The sequence below is a fragment of the Pelobates fuscus genome, chromosome 8, assembly GCF_036172605.1.
Source record: "Pelobates fuscus isolate aPelFus1 chromosome 8, aPelFus1.pri, whole genome shotgun sequence".
NCBI lineage: Eukaryota > Metazoa > Chordata > Amphibia > Anura > Pelobatidae > Pelobates > Pelobates fuscus.
The window spans coordinates 3,741,169-3,753,349 of NC_086324.1; the positions used below are offsets into that span (position 1 = coordinate 3,741,169).

Consider the following 12,181-nt stretch of genomic DNA (forward strand, 5'->3'; position numbering starts at 1 on the left):
ACTTAAGGGAGACTTGGCCACGAATGCCCTTGAACTGTTTTTGTCATGAAAACTTCGCGGTTCCTGGTTGGTCCTCCAGCGGCGCTTAGCCGCGATTCTATGGAACTATTTTCCCCTATGGGACCATGCCTGTGGTCGGTAAAAACTATGACTTCCATAAAATTTCTGAACCCCTGAACTGATCTGAGTGAATTTGGATATATTGGTCACCCAGATCAGGGCTGTCAGGGGATGTAACATTTGTGGGGATATTATGTGTTTTGAGGGTTTTCCTGCCTGGAGATAATTGGATTGGATACCTGACTCAATTATCTCCCAGGCAGAGAGGAGGGATTGTATGTTTGTTATGGGGGTGTCATGCATTTAATCACTGTTCTTATTGGTCTGTGTCTATGAGTTGGAGTCCCCAACAAGGTTCATGTGGGCGTACCCCTTCCATAGGGATTGTCATAAAAGGCCAGCGTGGCTACCATTAAACCATTTCCTCTTCACCCTCAACATTGTCTCATCTCAAGTGTGGAGGGGACAGCTATATTCACACTGGGGATTGCTATACTCATTATACTCCCCTGGGTTCTAATCACTAGCTCTTATAAGAGCTGTTCCTGCTATGCTCTCTGGAGTAGGAGATGTCTACCCACTGGAAGGTGGATCCTGGTCTTGGGTCCAGGGTGGGTGGAGGATGGCGATATCCCCAACCAAGCTGCGGCGGTTTGTGGGAGTCTACAGTGCTGATGGTGTCTGGAGTGCTTGGAGTCCTCGGTGAGCACTAGGAGCATCGACTGACGGAGTGCCAGGCGGTCCGTCATATCCAAACACATGTGCTCTAGTGAATGGTGGCCATTTTGTCTCCCGAACGCAGTTAGCAGTACATGGTCATTAAATGCATGGAACTCTTGGCCGGCTACACGATCCTGCGAACTCCGGGGAAAACAATACCACTACCCATTCAGTTTCTAGACAAGTTATAAGAACCGTGTTCAGGAGGAAAGAACTACCAAATGGGGGGAGCATTCATTCTCTAAAAGCTAGGGGGAGCGTTCGTCTGTGTTCGCACATGAATTTCCTGTATCTGAGAGATAATTGAATTATCCTTCTTTTGACTCAATTATCTCTCAGACACAGACGCCTAGGAGGGGTTTGTACTATTTTCCTAGTCGGGGTATTGGAACGCCCCTACAATAGGCGCTTAAAAACAGCTGGGTTATCACTCAAATCCAATCATTTATAGAGAATCTGAAATTAATGATCAGAGCACTTATTTGACAAAAATACTAAATGTCACTGAATAAAAACGTGTGTTGGCAGTGCTAAGTCAAGATAAATGATGCTAAACAAATATTATATATCCTTTCAGTTGTGTAATATGTTATATTCTGGGGGGCTGACAATATTCCCTTATAATACTGATTTGTTTTTATCTGTGCACAGTGCAGTATTGTATCAGGTTATAAGATATTGGAGATATTTCTCTGCAGGTGTCATATTGTATGTGGTTGTAATATATTGGAGATATATCTCTGCAGGTGCGAAATTGTATCTGGTTGTAACATATTGGAGATATATCTCTGCAGGTGCGATATTGTATCTGGTTGTAACATATTGGAGATATATCTCTGCAGGTGCGATATTGTATCTGGTTGTAACATATTGGAGATATATCTCTGCAGGTGCGATATTGTATCTGGTTGTAATATATTGGAGATATATCTCTGCAGGTGCGATATTGTATCTGGTTGTAACATATCGGAGATATATCTCTGCAGGTGCGATATTGTATCTGGTTGTAATATATTGGAGATATGTCTCTGCAGGTGCGATATTGTATCTGGTTGTAACATATTGGAGATATATCTCTGCAGGTGCGATATTGTATCTGGTTGTAATATATTGGAGATATATCTCTGCAGGTGCGATATTGTATCTGGTTGTAACATATTGGAGATATATCTCTGCAGGTGCGATATTGTATCTGGTTGTAATATATTGGAGATATATCTCTGCAGGTGCGATATTGTATCTGGTTGTAATATATTGGAGATATGTCTCTGCAGGTGCGATATTGTATCTGGTTGTAATATATTGGAGATATATCTCTGCAGGTGCGATATTGTATCTGGTTGTAATATATTGGAGATATGTCTCTGCAGGTGAGATATTGTATGTGGTTGTAACATATTGGAGATATAGCTCTGCAGGTGCGATATTGTATCACGTTGTAATATATTGGAGATATAGCTCTGCAGGTGCGATATTGTATCTGGTTGTAATATATTGGAGATATATCTCTGCAGGTGCGATATTATATCAGGTTGTAATATATTGGAGATATGTCTCTGCAGGTGCGATCCCTTTAACGCGGATTTGCTTCCACTCGACATTCCCTCCACATTGTGTGATCTCCCAGAGGAAGATAAGGAGAATATCTTAATGAAGTAAGCACTAAGGGTCCACTTATTCTGTGAGTGACATCCTCCCTCTCCTAATCTGCACTCAGCAGGTATATATACCTGTCCTAGGGTGCACTCAGCAAGTTTGAGATATTTACCTGTCCTAGTGTGCACTCAGTGAGTGTGAGGTGTTTACCTGTCCCAGTGTGCACTCAGTGAGTGTGAAATGTTTACCTGTCCCAGTCGCTCAGTGTGCATTCAGAGAGTGTGAGGTATATACCTGTCCCAGTGTGCACTCAGTGAGTGTGAGATATTTACCTGTCCCCGTGTGCACTCAGTGAGTGTGAGATATTTACATGTCCCAGTGTGCACTCAGAGTGTGACATATTTACCTGTCCCAGTGTGCACTGAGTGAGTGTGAGATATTTACCTGTCCCCGTGTACACTCAGTGAGTGTGAGATATTTACATGTCCCAGTGTGCACTCAGTGAGTGTGAGATATTTACCTGTCCCAGTGTGCACTGAGTGAGTGTGAGATATTTACCTGTCCCAGTGTGCACTGAGTGAGTGTGAGATATTTACCTGTCCCAGTGTGCACTCAGTGAGTGCGAGATATTTACCTGTCCCAGTGTGCACTCAGTGAGTGTGAGATATTTACCTGTCCCAGTGTGCACTGAGTGAGTGTGAGATATTTACCTGTCCCCGTGTGCACTCAGTGAGTGTGAGATATTTACATGTCCCAGTGTGCACTCAGTGAGTGTGAGATATTTACATGTCCCAGTGTGCACTCAGTGAGTGTGAGATATTTACCTGTCCCAGTGTGCACTCAGTGAGTGTGAGATATTTACCTGTCCCAGTGTGCACTTAGTGAGTGTGAGATATTTACCTGTCCCAGTGTGCACTGAGTGAGTGTGAGATATTTACCTGTCCCAGTGTGCACTCAGTGAGTGTGAGATATTTACCTGTCCCAGTGTGCACTCAGTGAGTGTGAGATATTTACCTGTCCCAGTGTGCACTGAGTGAGTGCGAGATATTTACCTGTCCCAGTGTGCACTCAGTGAGTGTGAGATGTTTACCTGTCCCAGTCGCTCAGTGTGCATTCAGAGAGTGTGAGGTATATACCTGTCCCAGTGTGCACTCAATGAGTGGGAGATTATTTTCCTGTCCCAGTGTGCACTCAGTGAGTGTGAGAGATTTACCTGTCCCCGTGTGCACTCAGTGAGTGGGAGATATTTACCTGTCCCAGTGTGCACTCAGTGAGTGTGAGATATTTACATGTCCCAGTGTGCACTCAGTGAGTGTGAGATATTTACCTGTCCCAGTGTGCACTCAGTGAGTGTGAGATATTGACCTGTCCCAGTGTGCACTCAGTGAGTGTGAGATATTTACCTGTCCCAGTGTGCACTCAGTGAGTGTGAGATATTTACCTGTCCCAGTGTGCACTGAGTGAGTGTGAGATATTTACCTGTCCCAGTGTGCACTGAGTGAGTGTGAGATATTTACCTGTCCCAGTGTGCACTCAGAGTGTGAGATATTTACCTGCCCCAGTGTGCACTCAGTGAGTGTGAGATATTTACCTGTCCCAGTGTGCACTCAGAGTGTGAGATATTTACCTGTCCCAGTGTGCACTCAGTGAGTGTGAGATATTTACCTGTCCCAGTGTGCACTCAGAGTGTGAGATATTTACCTGTCCCAGTGTGCACTGAGTGAGTGTGAGATATTGACCTGTCCCAGTGTGCACTCAGTGAGTGTGAGATATTTACCTGTCCCAGTGTGCACTCAGTGAGTGTGAGATATTTACCTGTCCCAGTGTGCACTCAGTGAGTGTGAGATATTTACCTGTCCCAGTGTGCACTCAGTGAGTGTGAGATATTTACCTGTCCCAGTGTGCACTCAGAGTGTGAGATATTTACCTGTCCCAGTGTGCACTCAGAGTGTGAGATATTTACCTGTCCCAGTGTGCACTCAGTGAGTGTGAGATATTTACCTGTCCCAGTGTGCACTCAGAGTGTGAGATATTTACCTGTCCCAGTGTGCACTCAGTGAGTGTGAGATATTTACATGTCCCAGTGTGCACTCAGTGAGTGTGAGAGATTTACCTGTCCCAGTGTGCACTCAGAGTGTGAGATATTTACCTGTCCCAGTGTGCACTCAGTGAGTGTGAGATATTTACCTGTCCCAGTGTGCACTCAGTGAGTGTGAGATATTTACATGTCCCAGTGTGCACTCAGTGAGTGTGAGATATTTACCTGTCCCAGTGTGCACTCAGTGAGTGTGAGATATTTACATGTCCCAGTGTGCACTCAGTGAGTGTGAGATATTTACCTGTCCCAGTGTGCACTCAGAGTGTGAGATATTTACCTGTCCCAGTGTGCACTCAGTGAGTGTGAGATATTGACCTGTCCCAGTGTGCACTCAGTGAGTGTGAGATATTTACCTGTCCCAGTGTTCACTCAGAGTGTGAGATATTTACCTGTCCCAGTGTGCACTCAGTGAGTGTGAGATATTTACCTGTCCCAGTGTGCACTCAGTGAGTGTGAGATATTTACCTGTCCCAGTGTGCACTCAGTGAGTGTGAGATATTTACCTGTCCCAGTGTGCACTCAGTGAGTGTGAGATATTTACCTGTCCCAGTGTGCACTCAGTGAGTGTGAGATATTTACCTGTCCCAGTGTGCCCTCACATGAGGGGGGAGGTGGTATTAACACTTTTGTCCATTTCACGTCCCAGGGAGTTGGAGGAGAAGGACATGAAAGCGTCGCTCACCCCAAACATGCTGAAAGCTGAATTCCCTCTGATACAAATAGAACCAGGGGACCCCACAACGTGAGTATACTACCGGCTTCATCCCCACCCTTATATCCAGGATAGGATACTCTGTCCTAGAAACAGAATAAAACCAGGCAACGATGAGACCGTTCTATGGCGCAATGTTCTGCACAAATCATGAATAAAGCGCCACAAGACTTCAAGGAAGAGAAAATAAAGCGTCCAAAGCAGCAATTAAAGAAAACCTGGCTGGGCACTTTTTGTTCTCTTCATGGAAGTCTGGCTTTAGATACCGTATTTATTGTTCCCAGAATCCTTTTCATAAGTTGGCAGCTGTTATTCTGTGCTATCACCAGACCAACTTCATGACCTGTTTGGAGCAGAATGTGAAACATGTGATTTACAGAGACCCATGCCATATTATCCGATATCGAGTTTCCACCCATCACATGTTAATAATTAAAATCCATGTCGTTTACAAAATACTTTGTGACAGCCCCCCAGAGCAATAATCTCAACACCAACGTTACATGTTTTCAACAGCATTTTATTCTCTACATTCTGTTTTATACCATGTTAATAATCAAGCAGATGGCCTATATCCATATCTTTGTAATAGATATATTACATAAAATAAATCAGAGAGACAGGATCCATGGTTCCCCTGAATCCCTGCATACCTGTACACAAAACTATTTGGTGCAAGTAGATATCTACCCATACTGTGCGCACCTTGTAAGAAATCAATACCGTTATCTTATCCTTATCAGCGAGTCTCATGGTGCAGGCTCAGTATTAATCACCAGCCGCTAATTAATCTCTCGCACTAGCTGACAGCCCAAGGCTGTTACCAGCACAATGGGGAGCTTGTCTACTTATTAACCAGCCACTGAAACAAATAATCCATTCTCCCGAAGTGTGGACAGCAAGTCATTGTGCCACTGGACAGGTCCTACAGCCCAAAACACTGAGCACACCAGGATCATTCACTAAGCAATACTTCACATGGCAATGGCAAAATGAAGGCTAAAATAGATTGAGTTTAATTCTCCAACTCTATTCACACCCCAGCTATTTGAGTCTCCATCTTGCCATTCATGGAAGTGTTAAGACACTCACAGCTTAAATTGATGAAACCGCCGTTTAGCCGATAATCCCCCTTTCCTGAGATACAGGCACGGCCGACCGCTAAACTCCCGAACCAAGTGTAAGGGAATGCGGTAAACCCATGAACATAAAATCAGCCGATCTCCTTCTACGGCTAAAACAGGCAAAATAAATCCTTCCAAGTAGCAATCCCCCCAAACACGAGACCAAGCTCCGTCTTGAGGGTAAAACAGGAATCTGTTTAATGAGGGCTACCTGCCCGGTATTTATGCAGGTCTCCCACCTGGTGGACACTCCCCTAGGGTACCAGATGGGAGACTGGGACATATATTGTACAGTAGCCAATCACAGTGGCCCAGGTGTAAGCACTCCCCTTTACATGAGTAAATCCCTCCTCTCTATCCTGGAGATAATTGGGAAGGAATCTAATTATCTCCAGGGATAGAGGCAAATCACCATTTTATACACAACTGTAAAAACACATAAAAATATATATCTATACAAATACCGAATACATGGTGCTTCGTGCAACGTATCCCCAGATAGCCTGGATCTGAGTGCATATTTCTACCGAATAGCACTCAGATCCCATGCGCACAGTTCAATCGCCATGGAGTCAAAGTCTTTCACATGTCTTTCGGTATACGATTGACTCCATGGGATGGCTATCTGGGTTAAGTCAATGCGTACAATCCAAACTCCCGAACGGGCCGGTGTTCGTATGCCTCGATGAAAACGAAGGGCGATCGGTAGTTTCAGCGGTGTTCGGTAGATAAAGTGTCCGTTTATAGTTCCATAGAATCCTCGCCGAACACCGCTGGTCTTTCGTGTGTTTAAAATGGCCGCCGCCTCGTGGTCGGCATACGAACGACGACCACCCTGCATACGGATAGAATGGAGAGGTGTCTGCAGGTTCTAATTGGGGCCAAGAGGTTAACCAGCAGCACACTTCTCTCCTGGGTGGCCGTCCGTTCGGTAGTTTTAATTGGTATATCCTGGAACAAACGAACAGGGGCATACGGACAGGCAATTAAACAAAGGAGGGGCAAACAGACGAACCAGCAGTCTCAGGTCATACAGATGGATCTGTCACAGGAAGCATAGCCTGTGGGCTCAGAAAGCTGTCACTAATACCAAGAGTCGATATAAATCACCGAAAGGTTTCCTACTTTGTTGCTAAAAATGTGTAGTCTATCTCTAATAATGACTGCAGCCAGAGAGAGATACCAACCAATTGCATAATAGCAGTGGAATATAGTGATATAGCGAAGATCCCTGCACTAGTGTATCACTATATTCCACTGCCACGGTCGTCATATACTGCTAGAATTAAGCTATTGGAGTCACATAGGCTAACGGTATCTTACACCAGTATTTAAGGGGAAACAGGGATATTTTAATTACTATTATATTAGTTTTACATATACTCGGATTTCTTCTTTATCCTCACTGTTTTGTACACGAGCACCTATTCACCTCTTGTTATTTGTATTAGGTTTAATAAAATGTATTTATTTTAGATTCTTTTATCTTACCTCTGGTTACCATTCTGTGGATTTCTGGCCACGACCATTAAGGACATTCCAACCATCCCAGTCCCTATCGGTACACTTCTCCAGTTTGTTAGTTTTCCATTTGGGGTTTCCCCCCGTATTTTAGTGTACCTAATATTGGTTCTATTCCACCTCTCTTTGTCCTTAGCGGTGAATTAGAGACAGTCTGCCATATCTAATACTCTGCGTTAACTAGTGTACGCCTATCCGCTGTGAATGAGAGACAGTCCGCCATATCTAATACTCTGCGTTAATCAGTGTACGGCTATCAGCTGTGAGTGAGAGACAGTCCGCCATATCTAATACTCTGCGTTAATTAGTGTACGGCTATCAGCTGTGAATTAGAGACAGTCCACCATATCTAATACTCTGCGTTAATTAGTGTACGGCTATCAGCTGTGAATTAGAGACAGTCCGCCATATCTAATACTCTGCGTTAATCAGTGTATGTCTATTACCGGTACATTAGAGACTGTCCGCCATATCTAATACTCTGCGTTAATTAGTGTACGGCTATCAGCGGTGAATGAGAGACAGTCCGCCATATCTAATACTCTGCGTTAATCAGTGTACGGCTATCAGCGGTGAATTAGAGACAGTCCGCCATATCTAATACTCTGCGTTAATCAGTGTACGGCTATCAGCTGTGAATTAGAGACAGTCCGCCATATCTAATACTCTGCGTTAATCAGTGTACGGCTATCAGCGGTGAATTAGAGACAGTCCGCCATATCTAATACTCTGCGTTAATCAGTGTACGGCTATCAGCGGTGAATGAGAGACAGTCCGCCATATCTAATACTCTGCGTTAATTAGTGTACGGCTATCAGCGGTGATTTAGAGACAGTCCGCCATATCTAATACTCTGCGTTAATTAGTGTACGGCTATCAGCGGTGAATTAGAGACAGTCCGCCATATCTAATACTCTGCGTTAATCAGTGTACGGCTATCAGCGGTGAATGAGAGACAGTCCGCCATATCTAATACTCTGCGTTAATTAGTGTACGGCTATCAGCGGTGAATTAAGACAGTCCGCCATATCTAATACTCTGCGTTAATCAGTGTATGTCTATTACCGGTACATTAGAGACTGTCAGCCATATCTAATACTCTGCGTTAATTAGAGTACGGTTATTAGCGGTGAATGAGAGACAGTCCGCCATATCTAATACTCTGCGTTAATCAGTGTACGGCTATAAGCGGTGAATTAGAGACAGTCCGCCATATCTAATACTCTGCGTTAATCAGTGTACGGCTATAAGCGGTGAATTAGAGACAGTCCGCCATATCTAATACTCTGCGTTAATTAGTGTACGGCTATCAGCGGTGAATTAGAGACAGTCCGCCATATCTAATACTCTGCGTTAATCAGTGTACGGCTATCAGCAGTGAATTAGAGACAGTCCACCATATCTAATACTCTGCGTTAATTAGAGTACGGCTATAAGCGGTAAATGAGAGACAGTCCGCCATATCTAATACTCTGCGTTAATCAGTGTACGGCTATCAGCGGTGAATTAGAGACAGTCCACCATATCTAATACTCTGCGTTAATTAGAGTACGGCTATAAGCGGTAAATGAGAGACAGTCCGCCATATCTAATACTCTGCGTTAATCAGTGTACGGCTATCAGCGGTGAATTAGAGACAGTCCACCATATCTAATACTCTGCGTTAATTAGAGTACGGCTATAAGCGGTAAATGAGAGACAGTCCGCCATGTCTAATATTAGCGGTAATTGAAAGACAGTTTATTATATCCATTCTGCTTTTTGCCGGTAGGAACGCAGCATGATCTGTGTCTCCTATACTGAATATTCTGCCTTTTCTGCTCCATTTAGGGTCCCTGAAGAGCTGGAGGCTGAATCTACAGCCCAGGACAACAACGACCGACTTTCAGATAAAATCCGTGAGCGTCTGACACAGATGAAGATGTTATCATATAATAGAAGGCTGATATTGCATTGAAGGAAGAGGGTTATTTCTGGCTTGCCATTACGTGAAATATTGCTAGAACCGGCACCTGCTACTGCTACTTAGTGTGTGATTGGTACATTCCCCATATTGCTAGAACATACCCCCCCCCCCCCCCCCGCCCTCTCCAAACTAGGATTGGTACATTCCCCATATTGCTAGAACATACCCCACCCCCCAGAATAGGATTGGTGCATTTCCCGTACCGACACCCCCCGAGAATAAGATTGGTGCATTCCCCATACTGCTAGTACAGGTACCTACCCCCCCAGACTAGTATTGGTACATTCTCTACATTGCTAGTACAGGTACCTACACTGCCCCAGACTAGGATTGGTACATTCCCCATACTGCTAGTACAGGTACCTACACCCCCCCCCCCCAGACTAGGATTGGTACATTCCCCATGCCGCTAGTACAGGTACCTACACCCCCCCCCCCCTCCCAGACTAGGATTGGTACATTCCCCATACTGCTAGTACAGGTACCTTTGGTCATGCAGGTAATACTGAGATCTCCCCAATTGCACACTAATATCAGTATCCACACACAATGCTTTGATCTATATTTGTTGTAGAGTAGTTTTCTCAGCCAGGAAATTTCACATTATCGGCGTCTGATTCCGCAAGGCATTTGGAACAATAGAAAACATTGTACTGATATTACCAAACACTACAACTTCATTAAACAAGAGACTTTCTACATAAAACTGTTTGATATTTCATAAAAAGTCAAATGATCCCTATTTACACACAGCGTAACGCTTAGTAATCGACAAACAGAACAACTGTGTTTTCTACATACAATAAAGGTATAAAAGATAGATAGATAGATACTGTACAGGCAGAGGCGTAACTAGAAACCACAGGGCCGTGGTGCAAAAACTGCACTGGGGCCCCTCATACGTCTACCCCCCCACCCCATACGTCCCCGCCCCACACACATGCAGACACACACATTATTATTATTATGTTATGATTTATATAGCGCCAACAAATTCTGCAGCGCTTTACAATGGGTAGACGAACAAACATGCAGTTGTAACCACACAAGTTGGATACACATGTTAGAGGGAGTGGGGTATAGCGACACAGTAACAGAGGGATTGAGGGCCTGCTCAGTGAGGTTACATGTTAGAGGGAGTGGGGTATAGTGACACAGTAACAGAGGGATTGAGGCCCTGCTCAGTGAGCTTACATGTTAGAGGGAGTGGGGTATAGTGACAGTAACAGAGGGATTGAGGGCCTGCTCAGTGAGTTTACATGTCAGAGGGAGTGGGGTATAGTGACACAGTAACAGAGGGATTGAGGGTCCTGCTCAGTGAGCTTACATGTTAGAGGGAGTGGGGTATAGTGACACAGTAACAGAGGGATTGAGGGCCTGCTCAGTGAGTTTACATGTTAGAGGGAGTGGGGTATAGCGACACAGTAACAGAGGGATTGAGGGCCCTGCTCAGTGAGCTTACATGTTAGAGGGAGTGGGGTATAGTGACAGTAACAGAGGGATTGAGGGCCTGCTCAGTGAGTTTACATGTCAGAGGGAGTGGGGTATAGTGACACAGTAACAGAGGGATTGAGGCCCTGCTCAGTGAGTTTACATGTCAGAGGGAGTGGGGTATAGTGACACAGTAACAGAGGGATTGAGGGTCCTGCTCAGTGAGCTTACATGTTAGAGGGAGTGGGGTATAGTAACACAGTAACAGAGGGATTGAGGGCCTGCTCAGTGAGTTTACATGTTAGAGGGAGTGGGGTATAGTGACACAGTAACAGAGGGATTGAGGGCCTGCTCAGTCAGTTTACATGTTAGAGGGAGTGGGGTATAGTGACACAGTAACAGAGGGATTGAGGGCCTGCTCAGTGAGTTTACATGTTAGAGGGAGTGGGGTATAGTGACACAGTAACAGAGGGATTGAGGGCCTGCTCAGTGAGTTTACATGTTAGAGGGAGTGGGGTATAGTGACACAGTAACAGAGGGATTGAGGGCCTGCTCAGTGAGTTTACATGTTAGAGGGAGTGGGGTATAGTAACACAGTAACAGAGGGATTGAGGGCCCTGCTCAGTCAGTTTACATGTTAGAGGGAGTGGGGTATAGTGACACAGTAACAGAGGGATTGAGGGCCTGCTCAGTGAGTTTACATGTTAGAGGGAGTGGGGTATAGTGACACAGTAACAGAGGGATTGAGGGCCTGCTCAGTGAGTTTACATGTTAGAGGGAGTGGGGTATAGTGACAGTAACAGAGGGATTGAGGGCCCTGCTCAGTGAGTTTACATGTTAGAGGGAGTGGGGTATAGTGACACAGTAACAGAGGGATTGAGGGCCCTGCTGAGTGAGGTTACATGTTAGAGGGAGTGGGGTATAGTGACACAGTAACAGAGGGATTGAGGCTG

General features: G+C 44.9%; 1 protein-coding gene across 5 annotated transcripts in view; it reads left to right on the plus strand.

Moving 5' to 3' along the window:
* Positions 1-10,503, plus strand: part of CFAP221 (cilia and flagella associated protein 221) — a 128,165-nt gene extending 117,662 nt beyond the window's left edge. For 4 of the 5 annotated variants that reach the window (XM_063429150.1, XM_063429152.1, XM_063429153.1 and 1 more), the window contains exons 22-24: positions 2,343-2,435; positions 5,121-5,216; positions 9,662-10,503. In XM_063429150.1, the coding sequence (XP_063285220.1) occupies positions 2,343-2,435; positions 5,121-5,216; positions 9,662-9,788 (316 nt within the window). In that variant the 3' untranslated portion in view covers positions 9,789-10,503. The remainder of the gene's footprint in view (positions 1-2,342; positions 2,436-5,120; positions 5,217-9,661) is intronic. The other variant, XR_010085185.1, reaches the window with a different exon arrangement.
* The last annotated feature ends 1,678 nt before the right edge of the window (positions 10,504-12,181 follow it).